Source organism: Melanostigma gelatinosum, assembly GCF_949748355.1.
Source record: "Melanostigma gelatinosum genome assembly, chromosome: 7".
In the NCBI taxonomy this organism is placed as follows: domain Eukaryota; kingdom Metazoa; phylum Chordata; class Actinopteri; order Perciformes; family Zoarcidae; genus Melanostigma; species Melanostigma gelatinosum.
In genome coordinates, this window is record NC_136640.1 from 15282695 (window position 1) to 15300287 (window position 17593).

Sequence of the window (17593 nt, forward strand, 5' to 3'; positions counted from 1 at the left end):
CAGGTCACTGCGAGAGCAGCACGAGAGAGAGAGGGAGCGACACGTACTCAAGCTGCAGAAAGTGAAGCAGGTTGGTGACTAAACATAGACGAGGACGGGAAAAAAGACCTGAATGCTCCCTGAGGTTTGTGGAGTGAAGGCGAGTGGCGCTGCCAGCCTTCGATGTCAGCCGCTGTCTGTCTGCGTGACGGGGAGAGGAGAGGAAGCGTCACTTGCACACGTTGCCGCCGCGCCGGTTTAACTGCGGACAGTTAATTGCACACCCGAAAGACAATTAAGCCCGTGGTTAGAGGAGCAAAGAGGTGTGTTCGGTGTCAACTTTTAAAGGAGCTCCCGTGTGCGCTGGAGCAGCCGGTGGATGTTGCGCCATGGAGATAAAGACAAGACTTCGAGCCACGCTGATGTTATTATGGATGTTTCCAGGTAAGCTAATTGGGCCGCGCGCTGCAGGTGCTGCTCCAGGTGGCAGCCCGCGAGCGTAGTTGGAGTGCGGTGGCCGTTTGTTGGTATCATGGAAAGTGGGGTTCGAACCATATTTAAACGGGAAAAGTCAAGAAAAACAACACAATTTCTCTTTTAACCAACTTAATCAATTTAACAACAAGCTGGTGTGCGTTTTAAGGGTTAATATCGATGAATTAAGTCGGTTATGTAGACTTACTACAATAAGTGGCCTACTCTATGTACTGTAGCTATATGACCTTTAACAGTGTATTCAAATGCATTGCTCAGATTCATATTGGCAGTAGGAGCAGATTAGTCTGTCAATGTGTCGATCTGAAAAGCCCCCCCTCCTCCTCCTCCTCCTCCTCTTCATCATCCAGCGAAATGTTGAATTTAAATGCAGGAACAAGCAACGCTGACAATTCATGAAATATGTAACTTTGTATTGCCGTGGCTGCTGCTACTGCTCTTGGAGCTTACCGGGCTCCTTTTAAGCACACAGCAGAGTACTCTTCTTAAGAGGGCATAATGTTGTTGAATGCCCTGACATATATATTTCAAGGAAGTGTTGTTAGCTTTTTCTTTTTTTATGGTTATTGCCCCTTGTGAGGTTGGAAATAACATAAAAGCATGGATCTACCTGAAAGAGTTGGGATGTCGTTTAAAATAATTCTGGACATCCCAGCAGTCACATTTTGGGCCATGCAGGTTCAAATCATCCTGTATTGACTTTTTCTTTTGATGTTTGGCTTTAAATTCTTTTAAACTGATAACACATTGAATTACTCATTAATAACTCCACAAATCTACACCAAATGTTAAAGAAAATAGACAAACCAAATGTTCTGGAAGCGTCAACTTAAACGTCTGTTTGGACTGGAAGCATTTCAGTTCGGAGCTGGAAGTTCTTACAAAATCTCAGACAAATGCAAACAATATTGACGAGATGTGTTAAATACTCTAAATTTCTCTCTTTCTTATCAACTCATTCTGCATCATTCAGAACTCAAAGATTTGGATTGAGGCTCTTCTGAATTGGCCAATCCTGCTTCTGTAAACCGTGCTGCTGCTGCATCTTTTCCGACCCGATGCCGGCTTCCCTCTAGTGTGGAAATTAGAGATTGTTACAGCTGATGTCTTTTACTTCAGGATTTGTTTGGTTCAAACTCAGGCTTCACTGAGGAGCAGCATTGGAAAGGACAGAGAGGGGACATTATGTCCATCTATAACTCACTTTTGAGTGCTGAAAATACTTAGAAAGTTGTGTATGATGTCCTTTAACAATGCAGAAGACACCTGACTTACAATCCTCATTGTTCTTATGGGCTTCTGCATGATTGTGTTCAGTGACTGCTGGTTTGAAATGAGACTGTGGCCACTAGGCTCTGGTGTAAGCTGATGTTTGCGAGCCAGCTATAGCCCTTTTTTTTTCAGTGATTTGTATCAGGGTAGCCGTGGACCCCCTGGTGGTGCCACTGAATGACACCAGTGTTCATTTTCACACCTGATAGGGGAAAAGGTGCTGTTTATTTCTTCACTCACAAACACTTTGGTGATCTTGTTTCCTCGTTACCGGAACAATCTGCCGCTGAGAAAACATCCCGACGACGCTGTACATTGTGTGAGTCACTTTATTTATCTTCTCTGACTCAAACTGGTAAATTGCCACCAGTTTCCGGAGCGGTTACATTTGTTAGACTTTACTCGGTGTGTGGGAGCCTAATTGATCCGGTCCTGTGTGTGTGTGTGTGTGTGTGTGTGTGTGTGTGTGTGTGTGTGTGTGTGTCACAAACACACCGAGAGACCCCTGCAGAGGGCCCAGAGGCAGAAAGAGCCGGTGCAGCCTATTAAGGCTTCTCTTATGTAAAACCAGGTCCAAATTAATTGGCTCATGCTCGCCACACTCGCTGAAAAAGTATTTGTTTCTACACACAACAACTGCTGCACGTTCAACTGTATTCACCCAGTGACAGCTACAGTAGTGGAGGTTGACACTTGACAGGCGTTGATTGGAGCTTTGCGTGCCGGCTCATTGAGCTTACGTGTCTTTGAGGCAGGTGATTAAAACAATCTGAATGTGCAGAGTTAACTTTGATGGATGTGCGACCATGTTGACACTGATATTTACAGTCTGTTGTATAAACTCCTGAGGTTTATTAGCGGAACAAGATTTCCCATTGTCCTGCATTTCCCATCATGATTACAGTACAAATAAATTTACGTTCCTCTTACGTTTGTATCAGCAGGTTGTGCTTTCTTTGCTGTTATGAAGGTAAAATAATTTTGCACATTGTAGCTGATGCAAATGAAGTGAACCACATCAGACGCACCGAGTCATCGGCATGTTTCTTGCTGAATGGCTTGCTTTGATGTTTGCCGCTGTGCTGCATTAGTCATTTGCTACACACACACGCATCACTCTATAACAGTCCAATAATACTCTCTCCAGAAGACGAGGCATCATTTGTGAAAAATCTTTGTAAAAAAGTTCTTTAATTAACAGAGCAGGAGAGTTATCAATTCTGCCAATTAGCCAGTCTCAAGCATGATATCAAGGCAAGGCAAGTTTATTTGTATAGCACATTTCAACAACAAGGCAATTCAAAGTGCTTCACATAAAACCATTAAAAGCATCAAAACACAAGGCAAAAGAAAAGGAGATTTAAAAACAATTAAGAACATTGATTATTGAAACATTAAAAAGCAGTGTATACAGTAGTATAGTAAAATGCAGAAATTGATTAACATCCTTGAATCTGGTTCAATTAAAGGCAGCAGCAAACAGAAAAGTCCTCAACCTTGATTTAAAGGAGTTGAGGGTCTCAAGATAAGGCTGGTGAGTTTACAGACAACCATTCACACCCACGGGCAATTAAGAGTGGCCATTGACCTAACCTGCATCTGTTTGTGGGAGGACAGGAAACCCACGCAGGCACCAGGAGAACATGCACAACTCCACCTGTTGTCTGTAGCAGCAGTAATATCGCATCTGCAGGAGAAATGGATGAGAGGAAGCAAAGACGTCCATATGGTAAAGGCCGTCTCTTGTCGAAAATGTGACAGGAAGTGATAATAAATAGTTTACCAGCACAGTTACGGACATCTTTTAATACTGAGTATGAAAGCAATCAAGTTGATTTAGACATGCGTACATCCAGCAGCAGCAGCAGCAGCAGCAGCAGCAGTTACCAAGGGAAACCCACGTAGCACCTGCTGAGTACTGAAATGATGTTTTAACTGTTGATTTCATGCTGAGTTAATGTTTCATGCTTATCATATGGTTGGTTTGTCTCCAGTGAGGCGTTCAGCTGTTAAAGTTTTACATTAACACTCAGATGTTAACGTTTTATTTTCAGCATTCCAGAGTGTTTCTCTGAGTGCGATGTCGGCATATTTAGATACTCTGTCAGTGTTTAAGGGACAATATATCGTCACAGACACGCAAAAGAGATGGATCCTCTCAGCAGGAATCATCAGTAAACATAGAGCTGCAAAACGTACTTCAATTGCGGTTTGTATGACTATCAAGCACACTTTGTATTGACTTTATATTCTGTTCATTTAGTTGATTAAATCCGTCTTAAAGGCTCCCTGCAGGCTGCGGTATAATTAACCGTAAACATACAAGCTGCTGGTGCTGCAGCCTGACAGGTGAGCGTCTCCTCTTGTCACCTCTCCACCCACGCTCCATCTTCATGTGGCTAATGATGTGGCTGCCGGTGACCAGTCCGGTTTGTCTATCGGGACACTTTTTAAAAAGCTTCCCACTCAGCCAGTTGGACTGTCGTTTGGCTCTTTAGTCTCACAGTGTCTGAGTCACCAGCGTTCCGTAAAAAAGGAAAAAGCCTCCAAAGGAAGGGTGTTTGCGTCTGCTAACCGTAGGTTGATGTCGCCGTTGATCCGAGCCCATAAATAATGCAGCGGAGGAGTCATTTACACCCCAGGCGTGGGCGCGGGTCTTGATGATTTAGACGAGGTGCACGCTGGGAAAATGGCACCCACTAATGAGGTACTGTCCCTCTTTAAATGAGACCGTTGCTCTGGGTAGAAACCTGTGTGTGAACTTCAGAGACCAGGCATACAAACGCACAACACAAGGCCGCTAACTACCGTCTCCAGCGACATTTGATTGGCCGAGGGACATTTATCTTGCGGTTTGAGACAAAGACGTCCTATTAATGCTGGTGAAAGCATTGTTACACTGCTGGAATTCATTTTCAGACGACTCGTAACAATGAATCAGTTCTTCTAACTGAAAAGCAGCGTCGATTGTAATTGCGAGAGGTTGCTACACTCTGGCAGAGGCTATTTTCCTTTTAAAGCAAATATGACTGTTTAAAAAAAAAATGTTTCATCAGCATTTTAAAATGTTTGCTTTTATCCAAAGAGGAAGATCGATTTTCAGGGGTAAGATGAGTGAAAACGGCTGGCCTGTGAAGAAAAAACTCCCTTTTATTCTTTTGACTTTGTAGTGCAGGTAGGAACTGGTGGCAGCAGATGAGTTTTCCTCAGACGCTGGAGGATTAGGGTCCTGTTTGGCTATTACAGTGAAGCAAAAGGGGATGTCACAGGGTTTGATGGGTTTTCTGCCATGCTGTATTCCTGACGGGTTAGTTTTAAAATGCTAGGTGATAGCCCTGTGATGCTGGTGGGCTTTGTGAAAGGACCGAATTGGAGCCGCAGAGATGAGAGATTAATATTCGTGGAGGAGTGAGAAGCATCCTCGATCCTTTCTCTTGTTGCCCAACCGTCTCGCCAGATGGGGGGGGGGGGGGGGGGGTTGTGGCCAGATGAATGCTGTCATCTGGTTTGAGGTGTAACCTGGCCTCACAGGCTTCAGGCGTGGTCGGTTGAGGCTAAAGAAGCTCCCTCGGTTCAATCCTGCGGTGGCGAGGCAACACACCCTCCTCGCAGATTTAAATATGTGCCTCTGTAATGTTACAGCTTTCCCTTTAATTGACTTTCATGAAACAGTTTCCTTAATATCTTGTGCCCTTAAAATGAGAAGATTCCTTCCTTCCTTCCAGGCATCCTTAAGGCACCTTGAATAAACTGTATAGAATCTCAAAATCATATCTCATTGTCATCCATGTCAGTGTCTGGTTCACTGCTTTGGTTTGGACATGTATCAACAATTATTGAATATCATTTTGTTTAGACATTCGTGTTCCCCAGAGGAAGAATCCTCGGTGAGATATCTGAATATCTATCGGATGGATTACCATGAAATTTGCTGAAGACATTCAGGGACCCTAGTAGATGGATTTTAATGACTTTATTTTTGGCACCAAAATGACGTGGTCCTCAGGGGATGAATTGCTAGCATTGTCATTATGAGCATGCCTGGCTGTAGGCACAATTTTTTTCTGTTTGCTTTTTGTCCTATGTTTCAGTCATTTCTGTAGTTGCCACAGTATCATTTTGTGATAATACAATTAATTCTTGCTAGCAACCTGTAGAATGAGCTGTGAAAGTTAACATTAGAAAGCTAGCATTGTGGCTAGCGGTGGGAAGGTGAACGGTTTGGTGTCGAGGTGTGAATCTCTGGCACCTCACGATTTGATTCAGATTCAGAGAGCTACGATGCGACGCTGAAACCATTATCGAGTCTTCTTGTTCTTGATGCATCAAATATATACATGATTTCTTTTCTCACTGGGGAACCATCTGTTATTTTAAAAACACTGCATATTTGTAATGATTCATGATTAAAAAACAGATGAATTAACTTCCATTATCTTTTATTAATTCAATATCAATAACAAATAGAAGAGATGTGTTAAAGGAGGGAAAGGTTTCCAAGCATTGCAAAGAGAACTACCAGGAGAATAAATAACACCGGGCCTGTAGCAGCATCCTCGTAGTAAAAACACATCATTTAGTATGTTCTGAGCTGCCCTCACTTACAAACAAATAATACAGACTTCTCTTCAAACAAACCCCCTTGTTATAGGAGAGAATTGCGATGCATCTAAGAATCAATTTCATTTTCGGGCCATTAATGCATAAAAGTCCAAACACACCGACACGAAATGTTAATAAGCCGTTAAAGATGAATGTGGCCTAAAGACTTAATGTGCTGCTGGACATCATGTGGTCACCATTTGTGTACAGCCTACATCAAACCCTCAGCCGGTGGCCTTTGAGCTTTCTCTAAATCCCCTCGCTTCCTTTTTTTCAGCCCTCAAGTGTTTATTGCAGCTGTAACATCAATTTACTTCGCGGCTCATATTTATTTTGGCCCCTCTGGTGGCGAGGCGATTGCCATTAGAATTAATACCTTTGGGGATGTTGACGCTCGAATTAGAAAGAACCTACCGAGCAGAACACGAGGCCGACCTGTGTTTTATGAACTCTGTGATGTGTCAAACGCTGGAATAATTGGCTCTTTGGGATGAAGAGTAAGGACGGAGGTGAAACAGGTGGCTCCTGTTTCTAAGCCGCTCCAGAACACACACAGAGGCTGCTGCATTTAATAACAAAAGGGTTTTTGCATTTTGCGGCCAACAGTGTTTTCTACATGGAACTCTAGTTTACAGATAATGTGGGAGTTCAGTGAGATGTAGTCAGTTATTTATCCTGCGACTGGTATTCATGTCGTCACTAACACACTTTCTTTGCCTGGGATGTCCTTGATTCACACTTTTCCCACAATACATGTGCAGCAGTCGTCCTACTTCCTGCAGCGAGAATTGTTTGCGAGAGATGTTTTTGTTTGAGGAGTTCGATTTTATTTATTTATTTTTTTTTTTTATCAGTTGGTCACTTACACCAACTACCCAGAATCACTGTGGTGGAAAATAATCATTTTAACCTCCCGGTGAGAAATAATCGAGATGAGAAAACTCTTAAAATATAAAAACACATTTATTGAACAGACACTAATAATAATGCAGCTGAATGGATAGAGCTCTTTCCACCCCACGGATGGTTCTGAGGTCTAACCACAATGAATAGACAAAACAGAGTATATGCGCATTATCTCGTCTCCTCCCCCTCGCAGATGTCGTCCTCCGTCTGCAGCTGCACCCACCAACGTTCCCAGCCTTTTCATGGGAAGAGGGTTAAGATTATATGCAGGTTAGTGATACAAGTTATAAGAACGGTATGATACATTTCTCCAACAGCATACACATGCACATTTGGCACCAGTACAACCGGTGCATTTCTAACACTGTCTTTAATGGTATCCATGTGGTCTTCATGAATGATTTTATAGGACTATTTTATTTCCTAATGACATTTTTGTTTTGTTTGACATTCAAGCTTTATTCAATATCAATGGAAAAGCTATTCCATTAAAGATAACTCAGAAGTGGTTTAGTCACCATTAGCGTACAACAGACCGAATATTAACACGTCGTGCTGTTTTCACAAACACGGCGCCATTTAAACTCCATTACAGTCTTCGGCACCAAGTACATATAGACGTCTGACTGAATCATTTGAGTGTATTAACGGACAATTTGCTCACAGAGTCAATGTGTGGCAAAGCTGTTTGAATCATCAGTTTTATAAACCACCCTGAAATAGTCACACGCATGCTGAAAACAACCTTTTTTTAAATGTCATATTTACCAATCCTGAAATGAAATTAACCAAAAACATGAACTGCTTTGAGAAGCACTTTCCTGTATCTGTGTCAGCAGGCAGGCATGCTTTGACTTCCATATGTTAGGGTCTGTAGAGCGAGTCTAGCCTCAGAGGTTTTTTTTTGCAGGAGTGGAATTTGCTCATTTCTATTTCCAGCCCAGAGATCGGATGGTCCTCTAAATTGACCTGGCGAACACAGCTGCTTCTATGAAACCTGCTCACACCTGATAAGCCCAGTAACCATGGGACCTTTTACCGGCAGAGCTCAGACTTCAAATGGGCTTCATTTCAGGAGGAAGTCCGAAACTTTCTCCGGTATCAAGAAATACAGAATCATCTCAGAAACCTGTGAGGAGGCGAAATGACGGCCCTGAAAACTGCACCTACGGAGTACATTGTCTTCAGCCCGTCTTTACTCTGCAGTCAAGATATTGACAGTCCACACAACATGTCTAGTTTCAGAGTATTGAGGAATACATACCTTGACAAATGTTACACCAGCAGCATAGTTTCCAGCCTTCTAAGTACGGAGCATGTGACGGCCGTCAGAGGATGATTGTGGACGAGAAGGTCGCCGACACTGACGTCTCTCAGCAGAGCTACTGATGTTGTCAAAGGACCAGGCGGTGTACTAAGTATGTTTACCAAGTTTAGATTGTGAACATGTAATCGATCTTCGCTGAGCCCCTTTAGTCTGGAGTAAAATCTCCAATAAATAAAGTGAGATTCTTAAACGTGTAAGAGATTACAAGATCAGAAGAACTCCCTCAAAGCTTTCAAAAAGTCTTATTTATTTGGAGTCTGTGAAGTTGTATGGAACGGAAACGACAAATAATCCATCCATGGCCAGCAATTAAAGCACCATTAATTGGTAATCCACCAAATCAACTTTAGTTATAGATTGAGTTAGTGTTCTAGCAAATAATTTCCAAATACTACATTGACTCTACTTTTAGCTCTGTTTTTGGTCTCCACCGACTCCTGAGAGGAGTATCCGGCTCTGTGGCGGCTAAATGCTGCATTCTGTTCACCAGCGAGTCGATATCTGTGTCCGTGTTCTGTTTGGTGCTGAGCAGGTCGGGCACAGTCGGTTTACCTTTTCCTTTTTAAATAGAGAAAGAGAGTCAGCCAGAACATTTCAGCGTTGGGGTCGGTAACGCCAAAGCAACGAGCTGAAAGTCTCTGTGGGTTTATCACAACGAGCGACTCCTCTTACATACATGTTGTCACTTGATCCATTAATATAAAAGTATTGATTAGTACAGCGGTAATCATTTGAGTCATTAATCGAGTACAAATCTATTATTTTAATCTACATTAATATTTCCAGCCTCTCATGTGTTGATTGGTAGTTTTTCCTGTTTCCATTTGATCTAACGATTGGAAGAAACGAGCACTTTAAAGACTTCCCCTGGGGTTCTGGCAACTTGTGATTTCTTTTTCAGATGTGTGATAAACCTAAAAGTGATGTTTTGTCACATCGTATTAGTTTGAATGTTCCCCTGTTTGCTCTTTGTGTTGTTGTCTTTTATCTTTTGGTTTTGTTGGCTTGCTGTTAATTGTAGTTAACTGTATTTCATATGAAGCTTTCTGATGCTACAGTGTAGAATACACAATGCTAGCTATAATTGTAAATATGGTTGTTTTGTAAACAGACTACAGGATTGTTGTCGTTCTTTCAGTTCATTAAAGAAATGCCTGCAGACGAGAGATGAAAGTGAAACATTTTTCAGAATGAGCCTTAGAGCCACGATATTGACCCGTAACAAAGCAGACGTAAACGTCTTAACGGCTTAAAAGAATAAAGTTGCTGCAAATAACTTTATCACAGACATGTATCACGGCAAGAAATGGCTCTTTAAAATGACCAGTGCTCCATTTTCATATTGCAGCAAGTCAGCTTGTGATTAATCAATGATTCAGACTAAAACACCGCCTGGTTTTTGTAGCATTGAAGACACTATTCCATCATTTATGTGTTCTCCTCCGCGCTGAAACAGACTAAGTACCCAAAAGAAGGACAAAGTCCGGACAGACACCCTGCTGGAGTCTGAAGTAGAATCCTGGCAGCGGCCGCCGTGCATTTAGATCTTCTCATCAGTGCACTCTTGTGTCCTCGCTCATTTGAAATGAGAAAATGAGTGAAACTGCTGCAGTCCCACAAATCATAGAGCGACATGATTAAAGGACGTACAGCTTACCCAGCAGTACACTTCAGTGTTTTGTGCAATGCCAGTGTTTTTTATTTTGAAAGCATTGATCAAAGAGTCACGTAAAATGCAAAAAAATATAAGTTTTTGAGAAGCTACGCTGTGGAATCAATTTACAAGTTTCTGCCCTTCTACGGCTGTGACTCTTTAAAATCAGCTGACTCCTGTTTAAACTTTGGCTGGCATTGCTTGTTGTCAGCCCACCAGTTTTCTGTCTCTGGATATCCATTCCCCTTATAGTACAGTACAGTAGCCATTTTGAGTGAGAATCATCTGATGCCGGTGAAATATAAACTAGTCCTGTCCAAAAAGGAATATCTGGATAGGTTGTTTAATCCTTCTATCAGTTCCTGGTGTATTTATACTTCTTCTGAGAGAGCTGGTGGGTGACGGGACAGGGGCTGTGTACCAACACTTGGACCTAATCGGTTTAGCTGAAGGCAGCAACGATGGTTTGTGCCAGCAGGCCTCTCTCCCTTCTCTGCAATGGCTTAAAAACAAAGGTGAGACGGGCCGTTTTCACCGCGTTAGTGTTTCACAGCTCGGGCCTGAGAGTCAAACCAGATGCAACCTAATATGTGGGAGTTGATAAAAGTCTCTCTTTGAGTCCCTTTTAACCAGCACATGCTGCGTTTTGATCATGCATACTGTATAAGCTGGAGCACAATCCAAAAGCCTCTTACCATTTATGCTCTTTATGTTTTTGTGTAAAAATGAAGAGACGCAACCCAAATATCTGAAACCGTGAACCAGTTTCATTTGATTTTTCAAATTTTGATTTTGCAATTACTGCTTTTTTAATTTTCATTTCAGTCATTTGATAATGTGACAATATGAAACATCAATATAAAGCTTGCTTTTTATGGACTACTTGTAGACGCCGTTTAACTCCATTTCCCAAGTTACAGCACATTATTGATTCCACACAAATGAGTTCATTTGAGGTTTCAAACCAACAACACGGTATTATGCAGGGGAACATTGTGGTTTTACACAATAGTGATTTATTGCATTATTGAATAGTTTACATCCCTCATGACCAGACACACAGTCACCATGCCCATTACTATTGTCTCACGAGTCAAAGCACAGTGGTCGCATCACGATGTCTTCTTTGTGTGCGACTTTTGTCTATCCTGTCTGCCTCCCTGCTTAAGCTAGCTTGGGCTGATGATAAGATTAGAGCGTAGAGGGAGGCGGCTTAGCGACCTGACCTAAGAAACGGTGATTGTTTTATCCGCGAGGCTGCCACAGATGGACGCCACCGGGGAAAGGAGTCTCCGGAGCAGAGAGGTTGAAGGGCAACACGCGACAGAAATGTGCCTGAAACGTCACCGTGTGCCTGAACACTCCGGAGTACATTCGTCCTCACAGCTCTCGCTTGCATTTATTAAACGACTGTTGCACAAAATTACATTTTCAATTTTGTCTGCACACAAACGCCCCCCGTTTACCTCTCCATCCATAATCGCCTCCTCCACAACAAACACGACTTTCGCCTCCATCAGTGGCCTCATCCATCCACACCGATCAACGCTCCGTTGAACGGTGGCAGAATTAAAGGCTTAACCCCGTACTGCCGCCTAACAAGCAGAGATTTAGAGGAGCCTGTCGGATACGTATTGTGGAGTATTTGTTTACATGTAAAGTGTTTTCATAACCAGATAACACACTCCGAGTAGCCCCAACATGGCCCTGCACTGCATTTGATTCATGTGATCCGTGAAGATTAAACACACTAAATAAAAAGGACCCCAGAGCAACCGTGACAAGTGGATTTTAAAGTTATTTCTAACTGGCGCCAAAGTGAGATTCATCTATCCAAAGATATTAATTAACACAAACAGAAGGCTGGAGGATTCACATATCATTTATATCACATAATGATGTCACGTTATCATTTCATTTACCAGCTCATTTTCGTGACACAGGAACAGCGACGCGTGTGCCTTGCTACCCGATCCATACGCCCTGCTGGGTCGGTGCCGCTCATGGGCAACTCTCCACAGCGATGAGTAAGAAGAGACGTCTCGCTCGTTAGCTACTTCCACCAACGGCTCCGGAAACAAATGGGTGGCTGTGTCCGTAATCAATGAAGGAAGTAGTTGTTTTAGCACTTCATGACATCAAATATTTCATCTTAAATATTGTGCCTCCTGCGATTTGAAAATTGCAGTCGGCCATCTTGGGATTTCAATAAAATGTCAATGAATTGTGCAGCCCTACTCGGTACTCGATAGTTTTCCATACTCTCTGTTGCTGACACATTTATTGAGGCAGCGTATCGTATCTCAATAAAATGAAATGCACTTCATATTGCTGCTGATCAGACCGGAGCGTTTCATTCATTTACCCAGTTTGTTTCCGGGCCTCCACAAGTCGGTACGACACCAGCGTTGTATCTTAATGTCTAGAAAAGTAAAGTAGCTCAAGAGGATTACACCAAATAAATCTCCTTCATGTGTCTCTGACCAGTCCACAGAGACGGCACACAGTCCGTCTCAGGGGAGCTGCTATCTAAACACTGAAGGGAGCACTTTTACAAAAGCACAGTTAATAATGTATTTACAAGCAGACCCTCGAGAGGCCTTAAAAGCCTCCCTCGCTAACTCCATCATGTCAGGGTTTGGGAGCCATCAAATCCCTTTTACACTTTTGATATAATCCATGTTGATTACAGCCCTCTCACCTCGGCTCCATTACTGCGGCTCTCCATTGTGTTGGATGCGACTCGGCTTATCTCTCCTGTTGTGTACCATCGCTGTTTCTCTCTATATTGTGCCTCATTTGGTTTAATTAGTTTGAAATAGAAAGTGTGAAGGATTTGTGATTGTATAAATAAGATGGTCCATATGAGTCTTATGGTCTCTTTGTTGGGAAGCATGCTGAAGTGGAAACAGTCATCAGGCAGCATATTGAGTTTGGTGACCGTCCTCCAACCACAAGCCACCGGTTTGAGCCCCCGTGTCGGCAAACCTCCTTCAGCACAACACTGACTCTTCACCAGCTCAGAGGCTGCTCTGCTGTTACTGACCCGGCACTTAGGCCGTGCTGGCAAGAGAACATTTCCCTACGGGGATCAATACAATGTCACATTAGCGAGGTAATGCACAGCAGGGGAAGTAAGAGCAAGAGCGAAATGACTTGTACAATATCACTGCGCCACATTAATCATGCCTGTGATTTGCGAGCGTGCCAAACACACGATCTACAGCCCACTTGGCTCAGCGGTAAAACGTCATACATGACTGTAGCTGGCTGCTAACGCGGCCACTGCAGCACCGTACAGCAGCGACTGCTGCTGGGATCTGCACGTCAACAACTCATTGTATACATGCGTTAATTGTATAATGGTTGCTCTTATGGCATCTCATAATATCTTCAGCTGCCAAACCAGATGTTTCTGACTCCCAAGTCTAAACATTGTAGAGAGAAATAGATATCTGCTAACCTGGTGGGGAAAATATCTTTTTATTTCACTTCTTTTCTTGGGTAACCATGCAGCTGCGATTTTAGCTACTGTACAGTGTGTGTGTGTGTGTGCAGTTTGTTGCGCTGAGGTAGCTGTACCAGCTGTGTCATTTGGGTGAAATGGGGGGGAAAGGTAAAGTAACCGTTAAAGATCCAATGTAACTGGGACTTTGCGTCTGTATTTCGGTTTCGATTTTCAGACGTAATATTCAATTAACAGTTTTGAGCTCCATTACTCCTCCTTTGTCTCACAGCAGACACCTGTTACAGTAAACATTAGGGCTCAGGCCACATTCAGTCCAACAAAAGATTAACACAGCGATAACATTTCAGAGCAATAAAACCATTAATATAACATCACGTTATTAGGATATTTTGGGGTCTCATGAGCTTTCAAAGTCATGGATCTATTCGTCAAAATGGACTTGACCCCATTAACGTGTCCTCGGAGTAAAGCGGAGAGCGGAGCAGCGGCTCAGGTGGGAGACATGACGGGCTAAGCTCTCCTCTGGGCTCACAGCTGCAGCGTTCACCTTTTAACGAGGACCCCTTCACCTACTGTAGATGGGCGCGTGGGTTCATGTGTGTGTATCAGGGGTGTTGGATGTAACGTACGGTGGAGATGAGAACCAGCAGAACTCTCCTGACCCGCTGAGCCCGAGTCCTGATTTCATCTCAAAGCACTCAGCAGCTCCAACTTTAAGGCTGTTGTTCTTCTAAAGACGTCACATATTATAAAGTCCCCCCCCCCGCTCTATTATATGTGCAGTGAAGTCTATAATTATGATTGTTTTTAAATATTGATTTCTCATATGTAATGGCTTCTGCACCAGGTAATGGTAATTATTAATAACCTCATCTCTGTGCTTAAGGTAAAGATGTACGGTGAACATGTGCGTCACTCTAGTTTCAATGTGACCAAGACCTGATTCAGAGTAGTGCACTCCAAAGGGACTATATTATATATTATATATATATATATATATATATATATATATATATATATATATATATATATATATATATATATATATATATATATATATATTATATATATATATATATATATATATATATATATATATATATATACACACTATATCTAATTATTAATTAAAAAAAACAATCTTTTTAAATGCTGTGTTTTACTTTCTGAACTTAAATTGAAAACACATTCTTTTATATCCTTGGTTGAACATTATTTTTATTGCGACAGATTTACTTTCTCAATGAAAACTGTTTTGGAATTTATAAATACATAAGCAGAGGTCTTGTAAGTCCACAAATCCAGCCTTACCTGTATTGTCTATAGAACATCTCAAGTTAAATTTTTGAGTCTCAGGATATCAGATGTTTAAGAAAGTTGAGCTCGATCAAATGAATGTGTAATTTAAAAAGCATCGCTTGTAGTGACAAACGTACAGAGATTTATTGTCCGACACCCCCTCAGGTTTAGTATTTCTCCGCTTATTGTTTTGGTTTCTCAGCCCACAACTTTATGGTTTTGCTTCATTCCCACCACTAAATCAGGTTTACAACAGATGGCTCAATCCATGAAAAGAACCCCGCTGAATCATATTGATTAGTTACCTCAAAGTAAGTTGTATGGATTTCACGTCATAAATCTATACCTGGGCTTTGGGAGTAGCTCTGGCTGTGGGAACTGACACGGGCAAAAGACTAGACGAGATGTTACAGTATCTGGGTTAATTCTCTGTCCCCGTTAATGGCGTTTTTTTTTAAATATACTTATTTGCTTTGAGTTGGATAAGAATATTTGATAAAACTCCCATGAGTGTTGCATAAACATGAAGCTACATCCAGGATTTGGTTAGCTTAGCTATCCCCCTTGGAAACGGGGAGAAACAGCTAGCTGGCTTTGGCATGTTCTCCCCGTGTCAGCGTGGGTTCTCTCCGGGTTCTCCGGCTTACTCCCACAGTCCAAAAACACGCAGCTTAGGTTAATTGAAGACTCTTAATCTTCCAGTGTCGATGGTTGTCTGTGGTCAAGCGGGCGACGGGGCATGCCCTGCCTAATCCCAATGTCAACTGGGATCGGCGATGATTTGGATTGAGATGTTTCAACCTGTTGCCTTCAACATGTCTTTATGCTAAGGTAAGGTAACTGGCTGTATCCTGGCTGATCTCAACTAACTTGGCAAGAAAAAGAAAAAAAGTCAAACTACTCCTTTCTAAACAGACAGTCACCAGACACCTACAAACACACAGAGGGAGCTGTTTGACGCTCCAGATGTTGCACGACGATGCCAAAAGCACTCGTACGCTGCACCTCTCCCATGATGAACTCGGGAAGCATTTGAGTGTTTGATGTTGTTGTATACAGATTATAAGCCTCGCGCTGTATCTCCTCTCTGATGAGAGCTCAGTGAAAATATGAAATCAGATCACTCCACTTCTTAATTACAGCCTCGCTGCGTTGAGCCCTCCCCGTGTCCCACAGGCAGTGAAGCGGCGAGGCGTAAGCCGGCGAGTGCGACCCTGGACGTGTGCGGCGGCGGCCATATCGGCCCTCGCTCTGTCACTCTGTCAGCGCGGCCCGCTGCGTGTTTGGTGACACATGACAGATCTGGGAGATAAACCAGCCGACCCTCGGCCCGCTGCCACACTAATGGTTTATAAATATCTTCTTCAAAGACCCGAGACGGTGTGAGGGGTGGCGGGGTGGTTGTGGGCTCTGTCGTGGCGCAACATTGCAGACCCATTTAAGCTCAGTTTGCCTTTCATTTCCTGCCACGAGGACCCAGGAGCCGGCTGCAGAAGGAGGGGAAGGGAGTTAGGAAGGGCACTGTGGGGCTTGTGATGGACAGCTGGGATGAAAAGGCCACTGGCATCGGCTACTTGTTGTTCAGCCGCTTCACTGTCTTACGGGTTTTTTTCCACAGCGTTAAATTAATACCCACAGATGTAAACCTTTCCCCCAACTTACTCATATAAGTTGCACCACAATAAGAGCCCTTGTTTTCCCACATAAACACCTATATGCCCTGTGTGTGTGTGTGTGTGTGTGTGTGTGTGTGTGTGTGTGTTCTCCCTCCTTCCCTCGCTCACTAGAAACCGGTTCCTCTGTTTCCTACTTTTCCTTTTAGCTCCGAGGGCACTGTGGTTAAATGTGCTGGATGTCAGAGCTGGAAGATGACATGTTAGGCGTTCAGCATGAACACAAGCACGCATGCCTCCGTGGCTTTTACCTGCAGAATCGTGTCAGAAAACACCGTGACGTGAGATCGAACAGGAAGTGTGTAAAAATGGTCGAAAGGTTGATGAACTGTAGTGGACTCCTTGAGGGAAAGTACACGAGACACATTCAGACAGTTGTGCTGTAACTAAATGTGTGGTCTCTGCTTTGTTTGTCAAGAAAGATGATTATTAAGAGGTTGTGACGGAAGTAATCGTATCTCTGATGATTTAATGCTCAGGAAATGAAGGTTATAAATGATGTCAGCTATGAGAAAATAATGGATTTGTTGGTTTATATTTGCTCTTCCCCATGAGTCTGCAGCAGTCTCCTACCGATCGAAGGACAAGTGTAAGGCCGTCCTTTTGAAGTGGCTGTGATCGGTTATGATATCCTTAAAAAATGCAGGTTGGTAGCTACAACTCGGAGGCCTAATCTAAAGTAGGCTAGCATCATTTTATTGTTGATGATCAGCCTCTGTGTCAAGAAAACTGACAGCTTCAGCAGATTTTACAAGCCCTTCAAAATAAGAGGTTTCTCTTTATTCACCCTCAGGTCTCTCACAACTGCGTGTGAATTGAAATGGACCAGAAGCATTTATGTTTACTTCATGCTCAGTACTCCTTACCAACCTAGATGCTAATGTTTTAAATTCTGGGTTTTTTTTGTTTTTTTTTAC

The 17593-nt window shown here is 42.8% G+C and overlaps 1 protein-coding gene across 1 annotated transcript in view; it reads left to right on the top strand.

Annotated features, from left to right (window-relative positions):
- Positions 1–350: 350 nt before the first annotated feature.
- The window catches only part of esamb (endothelial cell adhesion molecule b), a gene marked incomplete at its 3' end in the record, with an annotated part of 30961 nt that continues 13718 nt past the window's right edge, over positions 351–17593 (top strand). Inside the window, exon 1 of the mRNA XM_079272440.1 lies at positions 351–423. Within this exon, the coding sequence (XP_079128566.1) occupies positions 369–423 (55 nt within the window). The 5' untranslated portion in view covers positions 351–368. The remainder of the gene's footprint in view (positions 424–17593) is intronic.